The following is a 20,064-nucleotide window of genomic DNA, read 5'->3' as shown; positions in this document are numbered from 1 at the left end:
GGGTTTACAACCGAAATCGAATCTAGTGTGAAACTATAGATTTACCCAAAATTTTGTATAATCAGAATTTATATGATATAACACATGTTCGTAGAAAATTTCATTAACAAATATCCATTTTTCTGAAAGTTACGATTATCCAAAGTCGGGGGAGAGGGACAGAAATCTGTAGTTATGCAACAATGGCTTTACACAGAAAATTAAAGGCATTTTTTTTACAAGAGTTACCGCCCGTACAATTATAATATAGACACGCATGCGCATTAATTGTACTTCCGTATTCACCTCTACTGGAAGAGAAGTTTATTCGGTGCGTGAATTTCTCTTGACTTCTGCAAACACTTTTGGTTCGTTTTTCAACACACCAACACATTTAAACTACACGAAATATTTCCGTAAGTATTAAACAATGAAAATATTTAGTCTTGTAATTCTGTCGACTTACAGTTTGTGATGTGTCGATTCTTTGCGTCTCCCTCATCATTTATGCATGAGAGATGTCTATGATTAATGCGAGATTTGGTAGCTGTTTCTAGCTATGGAAGCTGCCTGCTATACTAGTCGTTTTCCCGTCAGTTTGTTGTTTGTTTTAGATTGAGAAATATTTTAAAATAGACTCCAACGGTCGAAATGTTCAGAAACCAATATTTTATTTTTATCATTATTATTATAATAATTTGTTGACTTTCTTTATTGGTATAACTTTCTGTGTGCACACTCCGATAGCAAATTGATCCCTCATAACTTTCTAAAAATTGGATATCTTTGGGTGTAATTTTCCTAGAATACGTTTCAGATTATGTAGATAATGAATTTGTAGGAATGAGTCGTGAAAAGAATACATTTGCGCGGAGATATCCGATAATTTACAGGCTTCGATTTTGAGGCATTCCGTTTACAGGTATTTCCTCATAACTTTCAGAAAAATCGTTGTCTGCAAATGTAATTTTCTACAAATATGTGTCATGTGGTGTAGATTCCGATTATATCAGAATTTGTTGTGAAAACATATTTTCCTTAGGGAGAAGAATTTCGGAAAATTCACACATGTCTGCTTAGTTTCCTCCCAACGTTTATTTTTTAATGAAGTTTTCTACAAATATATTTCAGAGTGTGTACATTACGACTACATCGGAATTTGAAGCGAAAAAGAAACAAAAAAAGGCATCGCTTGGCTCGTACCTGCACTGATATACATCATATCTACAACAATATTGGTGTGTCAGTATACATGTATACTTGCTCATAGTTTCTCTTTAATTCAGATTCCAATATAATCGTTATTTACGCACTCTGAAAGGCATTTTTGTAGATATAGTCAGAATCTACACTATTGACGGAAATTTGTAGATAATTTAGTGAAATTAAAAAGGTCCATTTTTCTGGAAGTTCTGAGGAATCAAATTTGGTATGCCGGCTTTGTTTCCTCATAAGGTTTAATGATGTAGATTACAATTATGTTGAAAAATTAAATTACTTTTGAAGATTATTCTACCATTTCCTTTCTGGAATTAAAAGTATATGAAAATGTTGAGAGATATTAGCATCATTACTTCCCGGTAATCTGAAATTGATTATAAACTGTCCCTAGGGTAATCCAGAGCCTAATTTCAAATTACTCCAGCACTGTTAATATTACCCTTCTCTTTGATTTCCCCCAGAAGGATAAATTTTGATGTTTACAACTCATGGTATGTTTATTGCATTAGTCACGTGTAACATTGAAGATTGGAAGGTCCCTACATCACGGGAGAGGAAAAGTGCCTGGAAGAGGGTGAGGGGAGTAAAAATGTTTAAAACGCAAAAGAACATAATTGCAGTTTTGGGAAATAATTTTTCAAAGTTGTAATTTCAATTATGTGAAACACAAGAATATTAACAAAAAAAAAAAAAATCTTAACGAGACATTATCTATAATATTCTTGTTACTGTCAATTTTGTCTTTGTTACACTTATGTCAAGTAAGGCAATAACTCAAAAGTAGAAATATATTCATAGAGAGAGGGGAGAAGTGGAGATAAAGACTAAGAGAAATTGTGAAATCAGTGAAAGAAATAAAACAAAACCTGATTGACAGTGAGAGGGAAAAGTTCTATATTATAAGAGAGAGTGAGCGGGGTAGAAGGTCTGTATTACTAGAGAGAGTGAGGGGAAGATAGAATGTCTATACTATTAGAGTATGAAGATGGTAGAAGTTCTATATTAAGAGAGAGAGTAAGGGGGAGATAGAATATCTATATTATTAGAGAGAGTGAGAGAAAGGTAGAAGTTCTATATTAAGAGAGAGTAAGGGGGAGATAGAATATCTATATTATTAGAGAGAGTGAGAGAAAGGTAGAAGTTCTATATTATGCATTCTTGTGTTCAAAGGCACAGTTGAAATGTTTAACATAATAAAACAATGTCATGACAATCTATAAGTTAAAAGGTCCTTAAATTGATAGTTAAATTAATAGGAAATAACCTCAGCAAATATCTGTGGATCATACACTTTTATCCTTTACATGTTCTAGAAAAAAGGCTATGGCCATACTGAGGCAGAGACAGTCTTATATTTTGGGATTTTCTTCTTTTTTCTTTAAAGCCTTATTGGTATTATAAAAGCAGAAAAATACATATGTAGGTGAGTGTACAGATATATCAATAGATATGCAAGTAGAGAGATATATTGATATAGAGATAAATAGATAACTGAAGAGAAATGAAAATAATCTCAATTGGTAAATAACTCAGGCTGAGCCTTGGTCAAGGTTGGACAGTGAAAAGTGTAGTTATAAATAAGATTTACATTTTTAATTCAACTTTTATATTCTTAAACTATAAAACACAACATACTTCTCAAACATATTAGGAGAAGACGAATAAGCAATATCTTCTAAGTGCATTTCAGTTATATTGAATAGTAGAATTTTGATTAACTGACAGGATTTCAAAAGAATATTTTGGAATGCTTTACTAACAGTGTTTTCAAATATGCTGATGTACACTGTAGAATTTCTTCAGATCCTGCTAGATCAAAATTATTACACATAAACATGATAAAAAAAATGAAAAGGCTATCATTTTCTCTTCTTTCCCTTGAGGTATGGGACTTTCATTCCAAAATTCCACCTTCCATGATTGGTTTATGTGTATATAAATTACAATTCAATTGAATATAAATATGATTGTCATCATATTTGCTTTGAATTGAATTCTAATTCATATACACATGCCCAAACATGTTCAGAGGAATATTAAATGATTGATTTCACAAAAATAGATGGAAAATTAAATGTTACTAAAATATACATGGCTGAGTGGCTAAGAAGTTTGCTTCCCAAACATGGTTTTTGGTTCCGTCCCACTGTATGGCAACTTGGGCAAGTGTTTTCCATTTCTGATGAAGATCTTGTGAGTGGATTTGGTAAATGGAAGCTTAAAATAGCCCATTATATACATGAGTGTGTGTATTTGCATTTGTGTCTCCTCTCATTTATATCATGTTACAATTGTAAATGAGTGCATTATTATTCAAACAGTGTCATTCTTTCCCTGTCTTTTGTGTAAACATGTCCTGGTATTTGAGAATTTTAATTTTGTAGTTTTCCTCCTGGCATGTAATAGATTCTGCCACATGACAGGAGGGAAAAAATAGTAGTTGATAGCTTCTGTTACCTAGGTGACCAAGTCAGTAGTTGGGGTGGATGCTCTGAGAGCGTAGCTGTTAGAATAAGAACAGGCTGGGCAAAGTTCAGAGAGCTCCAACCTCTGCTGGCAAAGAAGAGCCTCTCACTCAGAGTTGAAAGGCAGACTCTATGAAGCCTGTGTATGAACAGCCATGCTACATTGCAGTGAAACATGGACTCTGACTGCTGAGAACATGCGTAGGTTTGTAACAAATGAAGCTAGTATGCTCCGCTGGATGTGTAATGTCAGTGTGCATGCATGACAGAGTGTAAGCATCCTGAGAGTAAAGTTGAACATAAAAAGAATCAGATGTGGTGTGCAAGTGAGACGACTGCGCTGGTACGGTCATGTGATACATATGAATGAGGAGAGCTATGTGAAGAAGTGTCCCACTCTCACGGTGAAGGGAACATGTGGAAGAGGTAGACCTAGGGAGATATGGGACAAGGTGGTGAAGCATGATCTTTGAATTTTGAGCCTCATAAAAGCAATGACAAGTGACTGAGACTTTAGAAGATATGGCAAGCTTCAGAAGACCAATCGAGCCAAGTGTGATCATAGTTGTGGCTGATGCCAGTATCATGTAACTGGCCCTTTAAAAACACCCTTGAATCGTTCGGTGATATGCTGTGCTTGTGAAGACCTGTTGAACCGAGTGAAATTGTAGCCGTGGCTGATGCCAGTGCCAGTGGCACATAAAAAGCACTACTCTAGTGTTGGGCCTGATGGTGGCAGTGACAGGTGACCAAGACCTTTGGCGATATACTGTGCTTGTGTAAACCTGTCAAGTGAGACTAGTCATGACCAATGCCAGGGTCAAGTCAATGGCACATAAAAAACACCCACTACATTCAGAGTAGTTGGCATTAGGAAGGGCATCCAACCATAGAATCCTTGCCAAACCAGATCAGAACCCAATGCAGCTCCTTGGCTTACCAGTTTTCAGTCAAACCATTCAACCCATTCCAGTAAAGAAAGTGGACTTTAAATGATGATGATGATAGAATAGGTGAGGGCCTGACCAATGCAAGCATTGAAAGTTGGACAGTTAAATGATGATATTTGTCAAAAGAACTCAGTGACAAGAAAAGCCACTCCATAAACTGAATATAATTAAGCCATCATCATTGTCAATTTAAATGGTACTTTTCCATACTTGCCTGGGTCAGACAGAATTCATAGAGATAGAATTGTTATGGACAAACGCCATTCCTGTCACCAACCCTCACTAGCTTTCAAGGAAGGTAATATTTCCCAATGTTAAGGTGGCGAGCTGGCAGAAACGTTAGCACACTGGGCAAAATGCTTAGTGGTATTTGGTCTGAGTTCAAATTCCACTAAGGTCAACTTTGTCTTTCACCCTTTCGGGGTCAATAAATTAAGTACCAATTGCATACTGGGGTCAATCTAATCAACCCAAAATTTTGGGCCGTGTGCCTAGAGTAGAAAACAATATTTCCCAATGTTCAGACCTGTTTCTATGGAAGATTGAAATCAAACGACGTGTTGATGCTTGTGTATATCTATCCTGGTATGTCAGAACAAGAACACACACACATGACAGTCTTCTCTCAGTTTCCGCCTACCAAATCCACTCAGACGACTTTGGTTGCACTGTGGGACTGAACCCCAAATCAAAGACATAGCTTTCTTTATAGCTTTCTATGTGGTCACATGACCTACTGGAAATAACAGCACATTTCCCTTAAATTTCACCTTTCATTTATGTATATTGAAGACTATTGGATGATGTAGTCCCAGATATACAATGCTGGAGAAAAAGACTGGATGGAATGTTTTTAATCATATATCTGCTCAGTGAGAGATACCTTAGGGCTAAACAATAATGTCAAATTATAAGTTTAGTTGTTCAGGTAAATATTTATTTCTGTACAAATGTAAATTTTCCACTTTTGAATCTGTATTTTTTTAAGTAGCGTCCATATTTTACACTGATGTTTCTTTATTATTTCAGAATATGTTATGACATTGGGATAACTGAAGATACATCCTCAATATTTATCATATTTTAAGACTGACAGAAAATGATGTACAAAACAAATTCTTTGTAAAGAGTGAACTATAAGAAGGAAAACAAGAACAATATATATATACATTGTGATTTGAGGAGAAAAATAATGGAAAAGAGTGAGAAGCTTGAAGAATTGATGCCCTGTGAAGATACGATTAAAGAGATAAAGTTTTCATATAAGTGTGATGTCTGTAAAAAGTCCTTCTCTCAAAAAAGTAACCTAATTGAACACAAACATATTCATACAAAAGAAAAGCACTGTGATGTCTGTGGCAAATTGTTCTCTCAGAATAGTGACTTAACTACACACAAACGTATTCATACAGGAGAGAAGCCATATCATTGTGATATCTGTGGTAAATCATTCTCTGATAATAGAGCTTTACCTAAACACAAACGTACTCATACTGGAGAGAAGCCATATCATTGTAATATCTGTGGTAAAACATTCTCTGATAGTAGTGATTTACGTAAACACAAACGTACTCATACTGGGGAGAAGCCACATCATTGTAATGTTTGTGGTAAATCATTTTCTGACAGTAGTAGTTTTTCTACGCACAAACGGACTCATACAGGAGAGAGACCATATCATTGTGATGTCTGTGGTAAATCATTCTCTGATAGCAGTGCTTTACCTAAACACGTACGTATTCATACAGGAGAGAAGCCACATCATTGTAATGTTTGTGGTAAATCATTCTCTGACAAGAGTAATCTTTCTACACACAAACGGACTCATACAGGAGAGAGACCATATCATTGTGATATCTGTGGTAAATCATTCTCTGTTGGTAGTGACGTAACTAAACACAAACGTATTCATACTGGAGAGAGGCCATATCATTGTGATATCTGTGGTAAATCATTCTCTGATAGCAGTGCTTTACCTAAACACAAGCGTATTCATACAGGAGAGAAGTCACATAATTGTAATGTTTGTGGTAAATCATTCTATGACAGGAGTAGTCTTTCTACACATATGCCGACTCATACAGGAGAGAGACCATATCACTGTGATATCTGTGGTAAATCATTCTCTAGCATGAGTAGTCTTTCTAAACACATACGGACTCATACAGTAGAGAAGCCATATCATTGTGATACCTGTGGTAAATCATTCTCTAGCACGAGTAGTCTTTCTACACATAAACGTATTCATACAGGAGAGAAAAGAAAAGTGTAGTTTGTGTTGGTTTCTTTCGTAAACTTCTTTTTAATATCCTTGTGTCTGGTTGCAGTTTCAAAGCGATGTAGTATTTTGATGCAAATTAAATTTAAATGTTGGAGTGGATCTAATGGTTTTTTTGTGTGTTCTTAAATGACTTATAAACATCTTTCATACTGCAATTGTTACAATAAAGTTGCATCTTGTAATATCATCAGTCACCTCATGTCTGTACTGCTCTAAGTCTTCATGTACTTTTCCATGGAACTGTTGTTGTTCCTCCACCATTCTTTTCACAAGTGTGTCCAGCTGTCCCTAAAGACGTATCTGTTGTGCCTTCTGCTCTTCCTTCAACTCGGTCAGTTTATCATTTTGACTTTGTAATGCTTTCATGATTGTAGTCAGAGAAACCTCTTCCTTTGCTGCTTCCTTCCTTGTGTGCACTCCTTCTGGATCCATAGTGAATAATTAGCTGAGTACAGTATTAAATATATCCCACTTTTGACACCAGTTGTTATGTCCCACACAGCCTCCTGATACCACCAACAGTCTGCATCCATAGCCTAGGAGACGATAGGTGTGCTCAGCAAGCAAACTTGCTTGGAGTGGAAGAAGTTACAGAAGTCAGAAGAGTTGATAAGAACAAACAAAACCGTTGCGTATAAACAAAGTAAAAGAACTTTAATTAAAAAGCGAATAAACATTTATGGAATAAACATTTATGGAATAAACAGAGTTCTTTGAAATGTGTAAACTTCTGGTGAACTCTTCTTTCTTATTCACCAGTCTCATGATTCATTATATTTTTATCTTTTTTTTCTTTGTCGACTGGACTCTTGTTACTTCCAAATTTACCTTAGTCCAGTAATCACTCCACATTCTTTATGATGCCAAGTTCATGCTGCCTATTTTTGCAGCAATTTCAAAACCTTCCACCTTAAAAAATCACCACTTAACATTAACCGACTCACAAAGATGCCATTGTTCACATTAACCACTTACATTCACCATCACCACACATATCTCACTTCGGACACCAATTACTGTGTCAACTGTTCAACACAAACTGCTGGACCTCGGCTGCATTGCATCTACCTCAGATCAACTATTCACATAAATCACTCACATTGATTTGCAGCAAACTCTGAACCAACCACTTCACACATCAATGTCACTCAGCTCCCAGTGCAAGTCTAAACTCATCATGTGTTCAATAGTATTATTTATAGTTCGCCCACATAGAAAAAAAGCGCACCAAAATCATATCGCCTACGCTTTAAACAATCACGAGAAAACAAAGAATTATTTTTTCAGCTTCGCCTGCAAAACCGGAGAGTGGTGTTGAAATTTGCACCGTACAAATGAGAAATTATCTGAATAGAATTTTTCATTTCTAACAATATATAAAGAAAAAAGTAGTTAATAAGAATGCTAAAAGAATGAAAAAATATTTTTTAAAGCATTGTAGTTTGCTTGAACATTGTGATATTAGAGCATGTCAAAAGAGAGACAAAGGAAAGCTTCTAATAATGCAGTAAGTTCAATAAGACCCTTATATTTCAGACATAAGGGCCCATCTTCATAAGAAAAAAAAGTCTGGGGAATGTCCAATTATGCAGAGTCCGTCAACCCATTCAAATCTCGAGCGTTTCGTAGCAGTTGTAGTCAGTTGCCGCAGTAGTCACTCCCTGAACATAGGTGTGAAATAACAAATGATCACTTTTTACTTCTTATTCTTTTTCCCTTTCTTTCTTTTACTTGTTTCAGTCATTTGACTATGGCCATGCTGGAGCACCGCCTTTAGTCGAGCAAATTGACAGCAGGACTTATTCTTTGTAAGCCTAGTACTTATTCTATTGGTCACTCTAGCCAAGCCGCTAAGTTACGGGGATGTAAACACACCAGCATCAGTTGTCAAGCGATGTTGTGGAGGGACAAACAGACACACAAACATATATATACGATGGGCTTCTTTCACTTTCCGTCTACCAAATCTACTCACAAGGCTTTGGTCGGCCCGAGGCTATAGTAGAAGACTGAACTCAGTGGGACTGAACTCAGAACCATGTGGTTGGTAAGCAAGCTATTTACCACACAGCCACTCCTTCATCAATTAAAGCAACATAACTTGTTTTTCTATCTAATATCGTGTAAAGAGGTTTTCACCAAAAGATTCTACTCATCAAGTTCTTTTAAAAGGGCATAATTATGCTGAACTATTGACAAATATACACTTACTCTACCCAGATTACAATTTCAGCTTTATACCTGTATTTATTGGGGCACTGGGATATGTAACGCACTGCTTAAGTACCTATCTTCAGAAATAAGGCTTCTCAAAACCAGACTGGTACTTATTTTATTGGTTTGTTCTAGAGGAATGACTGCTGTGAATACTGTGAAAATTATACTTTGAAACCTTCCTGAAGCACGTGCATGATGTGTCCTTGCATCTCGGTACATTTTAATGAAGTGCCAGGAGTACGAAGTGTTACTCACAATCTGTTTCATTGACTTTGCTAGAAATCCACTCACTCACACTCAGTAAGAGTCTAACTTAACCCCTCAGTATTTAAACTGGCCAGATCCGGCCTAAATATTCTGTTTTATGTTCAAACTGGCCAGATCCCGCCTCTCCCACCTAACCTACAATGAATGTCATTAGAAATTAACAATCACGTCATCTAAATCTCAAAAGTACAAAATGATGCATGACTAATTGAAAACAATGTGAATAATTCGTATTAGATTTGGCAGAGTAATCTGAATGCTAAAGGGTTAACACTGAGTGCCACCCAAGTTGGTTATTGTCATCCAAAAGATTTACAACAACTTGAAATGCTGTGTATGATAATAAAATGCCTACAGCAGCTGATTGTTGGAGGTCCTCACCCCAAAGTACAATGGGGACGAACCCTTATTTATTGTTATAGCTTGGGATGATGATAGATTAGTGGCTTTATTTGGTTTAAAGATAATCACCTTCCAGACTTAATCAAAATAATCAGTAATAGTATTAGTAGACTTGTGTTAGCTTGTAGAAGAGTCTTCTATTATGACCCTGGGCCAGCTGATAGAATAAGCACCCAGTGGCAAACGAGGCATAGATCTATAGTTATTCCCATGTATTTCCCTGGGACAGAAGTAAAAGAAAACACCAAATTGGAAATTTATATTTCATTTTGTTCTTTGTTATTGAATCTACATTGTGGCAATGTAGGGAGTAGTAGGGGCTACTTTTCAAACTCTCTTTTCTTAAACCCTTTGAACCTAACAGAAAGAAAAATAATCAACTCCAATATTTGACTAGTTCTTTATTTTTTGACACAAAATAGACAAACAACAAATGACAGTCTCTATGGGATTTGAACCCAGAACCTAATGAACTGTAAAAATAATATACTGCCCTAATCACATTACCAACATGCTGACTTTATGTTCCAGTAACCTGCTATAATAAGACCATACCTCTCATTGGAAGATGTTCAGAATTAGCATCACTACCTCATGAAGAAGGAAAGGGCTTGGAATAAAGAGAGATGCAAAAAAATATAAATTGAAAAATTTTGAACAGAAACTTCTTTCAGAATTGTAAATCCTTTTGTATAAAACCCAGGAATACTAAAGTGTGAAAGTAAAACCCACAGCCCAATTGATCCATAATAGAGTAAACCCAGATGAGATGCAGTTTGGAAAGGGTACCAGAGATGCAATCTTCCTATTAAGGCAACTGCACAGGAAAGACTTGGTTATGAATAAACTACTACTGTTGACTTTTGTGGATTTGGAGAAAGCATTTGACAGGTTACCTCACTCAGTAATTTGGTGGTCACTGAAGAAACTAGGGGTAGACAGATTGTTTGTCAGGGCTGTACAAGCTTTGTGCATAGATGCAGTTTGTAAAAGGAGTCAACAACAATTTCAGGAATGAATTTAATGTGAAGGTAGGAGTTCATCAAGATTCAGTCCTCTCCTATTTATCATAGTCCTAAAGGCTGTCACAGTTGAGATCATGTTGATGAGATTTCCTATATGCTCATGAGCTACTTCTTGTAACTGAATCTACAGGGGAATTAGAGAGGAAATGAAAAGTAAACCAGGTATGAAAAATAAACCTGAAGTATGAGGCCTTAAGATAAACTTAGAAAAGATTAAGATTCCAGTCAGTAAAAAAGAAAAAAGGTCCTTGGCATCTTCAGAGAAATGGCCTAATTCAATATGCAGAAAAAGGTTAGGTACAAACTCCATATACTATACACAATGTAAGCTATGTTCATGCAAGAGATGTAGTGAAATTACAGGCAGACTATCCAAGAATGTGAGCTTCATATGTGATAGATGCATTTGAATAAACCAGAAATCATTTCTCTTAAATATCTGGATGGTTCACTAGAAGTAGTTGATATCTTCTGTTACCTAGATGTCACCAGCAAGGGTGGTGGTTACTGTGAAGGTATCATAGCCAGAGTAAGCCTGGGATGGAGAAAGTTCAGGTAGCTACTACCACTGGTGCCAAGAAAAAGCTTTTCCCTTTGAGTGGAGGACAAATGTTATGATGCTTATGTTAGAACTGCAATGCTGTATAATAGTGAGACATGGGTTTTGAATGAAGAGAAGTTTAGAAGAGTGGAAAAAAAGAGAAAAACAGATCTTTTAATTGCAGGTTCAATTCCTGATTAGAAGTAGATGACAGAGTTTTTGTATCCATGACAACATGGTGAAACTAGCACATGCTTAATTTTAGATGATGGATGATACTTTTAAAACTGAACCTAATGCATTTTATCAGGTATGGCTGTGTGGTTATGTAGTTCACTTCTGAGCCACATAATTTGGGGTTCAGTCTAACTGCATGGCACTTTGGGAAAGTATCTTCTACCATAAGCTCTGGGGACAACTAATTCCTTGACTAGATTTCATAGATGGAAACTTGTAGAGGCCTGTCTCATCTATATATATACGTATCCTTCCCACTACTTAATAATCAATATTGGTTTGTTTACATCCTCATAATCTCAATGTTCAGCAAAAAAAAAACTGATAGAATAAGTACTAGATCATAGACCGAGATATGGCTGAGTGATTAACAATCACGTGTTTTCAGGTGTTAGCGAAACTATGGCACCTTAGGTAGGCAACTTCTTCCATAGACCTGATCCAATAATACCTTGTAAGTGGCATCATTTTTCTCATTGCTAATCCACTCAACAGAATTTTATGCTAAATTCACTGGCGTAAATGAAATAAAGTAGAAAGATATTGTTTGTAACAGTTGGAGGTTCACTTTGTGTAGCTTTCATAACACACAATTCTACATCTGTATTCCTGATATTTCTACCAATATGCAAAATGAAACAATTTGATTGACAAACATGAAACACTTTATTAACAACCTAAAGTTTTGAATTGATACAGTTACTTTCCTGTATGAATATATTTGTGCCCACTTAAACTACTTCGATAGAAAAATATTTACCATAAATATCACAATAGTATGGCTTTTTTCTTGTATGAATACTATTGTGTTTAGTTTGGTCACTATTTTGAGAGAATGATTTACCACAGATATCACAATGAGATGACTTCTCTCCTGTAGCAATATATTTTTGAACATTTAAAGCATGTGTATGAAAGAATGATTTACCACATATATCACATATACAAGATTTTCTCCTGTATGAATACATGTGCATTTTGTAAGTGATTTCTTTGAGAGAATGATTTACCATAGACTTCACATTGGTATGGTTTCTTTCCTGTATGAATATTTTCGTGTTTAGTGTACCTTTTTCAGCAAATACCTTTTTACAGCTATCAAACTGGTATGATGTTTTACCTGTTCCTTTCTTCCTACCATCATGAGAATCAATTCTTTAAAATTTTCTTTTAAATTCTACTTTATCCTAATAATCAATTCATTTTCCATAATCTTGCTTTCCTCACCAAAATATGCAGATGTTTATCTCTTTTTAGGTATATACTTAATTCTTAACAAATATTTATATTTTTACCCTTAATTTTTGGCAACTGTGTTCTTTGCTGCCATCTGAAGATTATATAGACTCCCTTGTAATCATTTCAAACAGTGAAGTTGAGAAATGTTATTAATCACAAAACAATGTTATATATGTTCTGTGTATATCTTCCTTTAATCTTTAACATATGATAAATACTGCTATTGTATTTGATGGTAAAGAATTCTTTGATACCAATGTCATGAGATATTCTGAAATAATAGACAAAACAAGAACTTTGTAAGACACAGAAGATACTTAAAATGTAGTGGAACACTCTCAAGTCATCATGTACTCACCCCACCTCTTGCCTACCTTCTATCCAATTCATATTTATCATTGATCACCCTTCCCAAGCATCAAGTAAGCAGTCAATGATAACTACCTTCTTCGGGAGGTTTTCTGGTTCTACATGGGTATTTACTTAAAGTGAAAAAAGATCGTATGCAACAGATAAGTTGTCTTAATAACATATTTCTGTGTACCAGATCTTTAGCTGTTATTTTTAGCATAATGAGTTTTCTGGTGAGGCCTTCATTGCCAGTTTGTGGCTGCAGTAGAAATCTACGGATGCACAAACGCACAAAACGGAGAAAATGAAACAAATATAGACGACTTGTTCCGAAACACCCCTGAGTGGGGGAACAGTTTTCAAAAATAACCCCAATTGTTTCCCCCCCCCCCCCCTCAGAATCAACGTAGTCAGAGGTATATTGACGCACGACATTCTGGTACACCGGTGTTCAGACATGTTATGTCTCAGCAGCTAGAAGTAGCTGGAATTTTGAGACTGTATAAAGCCGATGGCTTTGTATATACTTTCAGCGAACAAAGTGCGCTCGGCTCTGTCGTGTGCGACCAATTCAAGCATTTAGTGTTGATTTGATGTCTTTTTCTTCCTCTTTCCCTTTCTTCGCTCATGTTTGTTTTATTCGGTTTTGGATTTGCATTTTAATATGGTTTTGAATATATTTCGTCTATTAAAATGAAAATAAACGATATCAAAAATTTAATAAAGAAAGAAAAAATTGTCTGCTGTGTTATTTGCATTGTCTGCATTTACTACTACTGTTGCTGCTACCACTCAATTGTCTCCGTTGATATATTTTTTCATTTATTCAATAGAAAGGTAAGGGTTGAAGGACAACCAAACCTGCCGTTTCTTTACCTCACATCACTTCCTCTTTTATTTCTGGTGGTTCATCAGCCACTATTCCATAAAAGTTAATACAAAAGTGTTCTTATTAAACACGTTAAATTTTTTAATCAATAAAAATAAAATACTAACGGGTTATAAAACAGATTATTTAATTATCGACCTTTTTAGTATATATCCATTCGTTCCGCTTAATCTATTTACACAATTCTATTTTTGTATTTCCCTGCAGGGGTTTTCGTTTTAGCATTATCCATCCAACAGATGAGGCAAGCGAGGTGTTTGGAATCGTTAGCATGCTGGACAAAATCTCTAGTGTCATTTTCACTGTCAAGACATTAATGAAAACGTTTTTCCTTCCTATAACAAAAATTAATTCGTTTCAGTATTTCAAATAAGCCCTAACGTTTTTATACATTCCCCATTAAGAACCTCTTTCCTCGGATAATACTGGCAGAAATTTAATCTTTGTTCTCTTCTCTCGTCTGAAATGAACGACTTCTCTGAGTACATTTCAACTATTGTATGAAAAATACGATTGAGGGAACTATTTGAAGATTAAAAGTTTAATCAAATTGTAAGTAGAGAAATAATTTCTTACATTTTTATTTATTTTAAGATCGTTTTCTGTTAGTACAACCCTCCTATAGTAACTTCAAAAGATTATCCGGTGGGAAGTCTTACAACAGACTGTTTTACGCACGGCATATTATAAACCCTCGTAACTTTATTTTTTTTTGGGGGGGGGGGAATTTTCAGAAAATGTTTGTGAATTAGTGTTCTACACACGGGAATTCATTGAACTATGCAAAAACAAAAAAATTTTCGAAATTTAAAAAGCAAACTAAAGTGTTTGACCCGGTGACAAAAATTTTTAAAAAATTAGTCTAATTGGTGTAAAACAACTTGCTGGGAACAAATATGAAGAAAAAATGCGCGCACGCGAACGGGGGTGGGTGGGGTGGGGTGGGGGAGGGCTTAGAACATTCACATCGTGAATGTTCCGAGTCACCTCACCAGAGCTAAGAAACAAAAGCAAAATAGTGCAATAAATGTAAACCAACTTGCTCTGAACGAACACGGAAAAAAAATGCGCGCTCGCGAAAGGGGTGGGTGGGAAGAGGACTCGGAACATTCACATCGTGAATGTTCCGAGTCGCCTCCCCAGAGCCAAGAAACAAAAGAAAAATAGTGAAATAAATGTAAAACAACTTGCTTTGAACAAATACAAAAAAAAATGTGTGCTCGCGAAAGGGGTGGGTGGGAAGAGGACTCGGAATATTCACATCGTGAATGTTCCGAGTCGCCTCACCAGAGCCAAGAAACAAAAGAAAAATAGTGAAATAAATGTAAAACAACTTGCTTTGAACAAATACAAAAAAAAATGTGTGCTCGCGAAAGGGGTCGGTGGGGAGAGGACTCGGAATATTCACATCGTGAATGTTCCGAGTCGCCTCACCAGAGCCTAGAAACAAAAGGAAAATAGTGCAATAAATGTAAAACAACTTGCTCTGAACGAACATGGGAAAAAAATGCGTGCTCACGAACGGGGTGGAGAGAGGACTCGGAACATTCACATCGTGAATATTCCGAGTCGCCTCACCAGAGCAAAGAAACAAAAGAAAAATAGTGCAATAGATGTAAAACAACTTGCTCTGAACGAATACAAAAAAAAAAATGCGCGCTCGCGAAAGGGATTGGGGTGGGGAGAGGACTCGGAAAATTCACATCGTGAATGTTCCGAGTCGCCTCACCAGAGCCAAGAAACAAAAGAAAAATAGTGAAATAAATGTAAAACAACTTGCTTTGAACAAATACAAAAAAAAATGTGTGCTCGCGAAAGGGGTCGGTGGGGAGAGGACTCGGAATATTCACATCGTGAATGTTCCGAGTCGCCTCACCAGAGCCTAGAAACAAAAGGAAAATAGTGCAATAAATGTAAAACAACTTGCTCTGAACGAACATGGGAAAAAAATGCGTGCTCACGAACGGGGTGGAGAGAGGACTCGGAACATTCACATCGTGAATATTCCGAGTCGCCTCACCAGAGCAAAGAAACAAAAGAAAAATAGTGCAATAGATGTAAAACAACTTGCTCTGAACGAATACAAAATAAAAAATGCGCGCTCGCGAAAGGGATTGGGGTGGGGAGAGGACTCGGAAAATTCACATCGTGAATGTTCTGAGTCGCCTCACCAGAGCCTAGAAACAAAAGGAAAATAGTGTAATAGATGTAAAACAACTTGCTCTGAACAAATATGAAAAAAAGATGCGTGCTCGCGAAAGGGGTGGGAAGAGGACTCGGAACATTCACATCGTGAATGTTCCGAGTCATCTCACCAGATCCAAGAAACAATGCAATAGATGTAAAACAACTTGCTCTGAATGAATATGAAAAAAAGATGCGTGCTCGCGAAAGGGGTGGGAAGAGGACTCGGAACATTCACATTGTGAATGTTCTGAGTCAACTCACCAGAGCCAAGAAACAAAAGAAAAATCGTGCAATAAATGTAAAACAACTTGCTCTGAACGAATATGAAAAAAAAAATGCGCGTTCGTGAAAGGGTGGTGGGGAGAGGACTGGGAACATTCACATTGTCACACATCGTCAGTCCATGGCCTCTAAACTATAGTGTTTGACCCGAGCTCAAAAACAAAAAAAAAAATAGTGTAATAGGTGTAAAACAACTTGCTGTGAAGGGTGATCAATGATGAGTTGGATGGAAGGTAGGCAAGAGGTGGGGTGGGGTGAGTACATGATGACTTGAGAGTGTTCTGCTACATTTTAAGTATCTTCTGTGTCTTACAAAATTCTTGTTTTGTCTATCATTTCAGAATATCTCATGACATTGGCATCAAAGAATTCTTTACCATCAAATACATTAGCAGTATTTATCATTTAAAGATTAAAGGAAGGTATTTTACACAGAACATATATAACATTGTTTTGTGATTAATAACATTTCTCAACTTCACTATTTGGAATAATTACAAGATGATTTTTGCCTTCATACTGAACTTGAATTACCGAGGCATTTGCAGAATCTTCAGGTAGCAACAAAGACCACTGTTGATGAAATATAGCAGTGTAAACATAAGTATTTGTTTGAAATCAACTATAAAAATAAAAAGAGATAAACATCTCTGTATTGTGTTTTGAGAAGCTTAATTATGGAAAATGAATTGTATGAGAAAGTTGAATTTAAAAAGGAATCTAAAAGAATAGATTCTCCTGATGCTACAAAGAAAAAAACAGATAAAACCCCATACCAGTGTGATATTTGTAACAAGATATTTTCTAAAAAGAGTCACCTCATTAGACATGAACGTATTCATACAGGAGATAGACCATATCATTGTGACATCTGTGGCAAATCATTCTCTCAGAGACATGTCTTGACTACTCATGAATATATTCATACAGGTGAGAAACCATATCACTGTGATACCTGTGGTAAATCCTTCTCTCAGCGTAAAAACTTAACTATACATATACGTATTCATACAGGAGATAAACCATATCATTGTGAAACATGTGGTAAATTATTCTCTCAAAGGCAGCACTTAACTGAACACAAATATATTCATACAGGGGAGAAACGATATCACTGTGATATCTGTGGTAAATCATTTTCAAAAAATGGCGACTTAACTAAACACGTACGTATTCATACAGGAGAAAAGCCATATCACTGTGAAGTCTGTGGTAAATCTTTCTCTCATAATGGTGACTTAACTAAACACAATCGTATTCATACAGGAGAAAAGCCATATCATTGTGATATCTGTGGTAAATCGTTCTCTCGGAGACATACCTTAACAACTCACAAATATATTCATACAGGTGAGAAGCCATATCACTGTGATATCTGTGGGAAATCATTCTCTCAAAGTCAGCGCTTGACTGAACACATATATATTCATACACAAGATAAACCATATCACTGTGATATCTGTGGGAAATCATTCTCTCAAAATTGTGACTTAACTAAACACAGCCGTATTCATACAGGAGAGAAGCCATTTCATTGTGATATTTGTGGTAAATCATTTTCTCATAAAAATAGCTTAACTACACACAACCGTATTCATACAGGAGAAAAGCCTTATCTTTGTGATATCTGTGGTAAATCTTTCTCTTATAGAATCAGCTTTAATACACACAAATGTATTCGTACAGAAAAATAACTGTATCAGTTTCAAAATGATATATTGTCCTTAAAATAAAGATCTTTGTGTTTGTCAATCAAATTGTTTTATGTTTGTTATTGGTAGAAATATCAGGAATACAAATATAGAATTGTGCTATGAAGACTTCACAAAGTGAGCCTCCAACTGTTACAATGTGTCTCTGATTTTTTTTTCGTTTCTGTCAATGTATTTAGCAGAAAATTCTGTTTAGGGGATTAACAGTGCAATACAGCATGAGAAGAACTTTATTGTAAAAAGACATTACTTACAGGGCATTGGTTGGCTCAGGTCTCTAGAAGTCACTTACTCAAGGTGCTATTTGGTGGCACTAACACTGAAAGTATGTGGTTGTGAATCAAATTTGGTAATCATACAGCCATGTCTGGGTCTCTAATCTGGTGCTTATTCTAAAAGTTCATTTGCTGAACTGGGAGGTTATGGGGATGTAAACAAACCAACACTGGTTTTTAAGCAATGGATGGGACACATATAGATGATTCAGGCTTCTACAAGATTTTGCCAACCTCAGTGTTTATAGTAAAAGACACTTGCCCAGGGTGTCATGCAGCAGGACTGAACCCCAAACTATGTGGCTCAGAAGTGAACTACATAACCACACAGCCATACCTGATGAAATACATTAGGTTCAGTTTTAAAAGTATCATCTATCACCTAAAATGAAGCATGTGCTGGTTTCTCCATGTTACCTGTCATGGATACAAAAATTCTGTCTTCTACTTCTAATCAGGAATTGAACCTGTAATTAAAAGATTTGTTTCACCCTTTTTTTTTTTCCTTTCCATAGCACCAAATGGTAATTATCTTCCATACACTTTATCTTTCTACATTAAAAAGCCTCACATTAAACATATAATAACCTTTTTGTGATGGAATAATTTTGCCGAGCCCACAGGCATATGGCGTTGTGGTTAAGAGCGTGGGCTACTAACCCCAAGATTCTGAGTTCGGTTCCAGGCAGTGACCTGAATAATATTAATAATAATAATATTGAAAAATACCTTAGGAATGAGAACCTAGGTTCAAAATTTCCCCAAGACACCTGATGTAGGCTGGAGGATATATCAGCTGAAACACGTTAACAACTAACAAGATGAGGACAAATATCCGTCAAATGTAAATAATGTAAATAATTTTCCTGAGATTTCTCACTCGGAACATTCTGAAATTTCTCTTCCATTCTGTTTGTGATAGTCTAATGTGATATTCAAAGGAATGCTGTTAACAAGAAAGCCACTGTATTAATGGGAAATAAAGGATATAAATTTAGTGGGTCATGTGTAGGGATGCTGTTAGTGAGGTAAGAGTTAGCCATGAGTACACTAACAGATTTAGTGTGCAGGTAGGTGGTCCCCCCCCCCATACATTATTGTCTTCCAGGCCATAACAGGAATTTAAGACTGCAAGCTCATGCTGATGATCTTGCTCTCATAGAATCTGTAACATAATTATTAAAGAAATTCTTGGCATGGGAACAAAGCCTGAAATCAAAAGGTCTGTTCAATACACCGCCACAAATTTTTCACCAAATTTGGCAAAAATAGTCATAACCCTAACTCTAAAACCGTAACCCCAACCCTAAAACCCTAAAGCTAAAACTAGTTCAAACGCACGAACGATGTCATAAATAACAGTACCGCCGATAGTTGTTGTTGACAAACAACGGCAGTAATTTTATTCAAGGGAAAAGATCCGATTACACCGCTACAATGTGTTGTTGACAAACCACAACTAATTATTTTCACCTCAAATGACGTCACTGATTGGTTGAAATTACCGAAATACGACAACTTTTAACATGAAATAACTTCGAATA

General features: G+C 36.0%; 1 protein-coding gene across 2 annotated transcripts; it reads left to right on the top strand.

The window, feature by feature from the left end:
* The first annotated feature begins 260 nt into the window (after window positions 1-260).
* On the top strand, window positions 261-18,290 carry LOC128251151 (uncharacterized). 2 transcript variants are annotated; one of them, XM_089344536.1, is made up of 3 exons: window positions 261-395; window positions 5,645-6,622; window positions 17,387-18,290. In XM_089344536.1, exons 2-3 carry the CDS (start codon window positions 5,808-5,810, stop codon window positions 18,225-18,227), a joined length of 1,656 nt encoding a protein of 551 aa, XP_089200662.1. In that variant the 5' UTR covers window positions 261-395; window positions 5,645-5,807; the 3' UTR covers window positions 18,228-18,290. The 2 variants fall into 2 exon arrangements, with proteins under 2 accessions (XP_089200662.1, XP_052833596.2); XM_052977636.2 differs by lacking the exons at window positions 261-395; window positions 5,645-6,622 and adding an exon at window positions 6,883-14,616 and having other exon boundaries at window positions 16,875-18,290.
* The last annotated feature ends 1,774 nt before the right edge of the window (window positions 18,291-20,064 follow it).

Source organism: Octopus bimaculoides, chromosome 28, assembly GCF_046866305.1.
Source record: "Octopus bimaculoides isolate indiv1 chromosome 28, ASM4686630v1, whole genome shotgun sequence".
Taxonomy (NCBI): domain Eukaryota; kingdom Metazoa; phylum Mollusca; class Cephalopoda; order Octopoda; family Octopodidae; genus Octopus; species Octopus bimaculoides.
Note: the sequence above shows the minus strand (reverse complement) of the source record. Positions and strands in the feature narration are given on the sequence as shown.

What these genes read in the sequence shown, in the direction of transcription:
- LOC128251151 (XM_089344536.1), top strand. Translation starts at nt 5,808, where the DNA reads ATGGAAAAGAGTGAGAAGCTTGAAGAATTGATGCCCTGTGAAGATACG. An exon ending in CGTATTCATACAGGAGAGAA is followed by an intron (nt 6,623 to 17,386) that starts GTCACATAATTG and finishes TACAGGAGATAG; the next exon opens with ACCATATCATTGTGACATCT.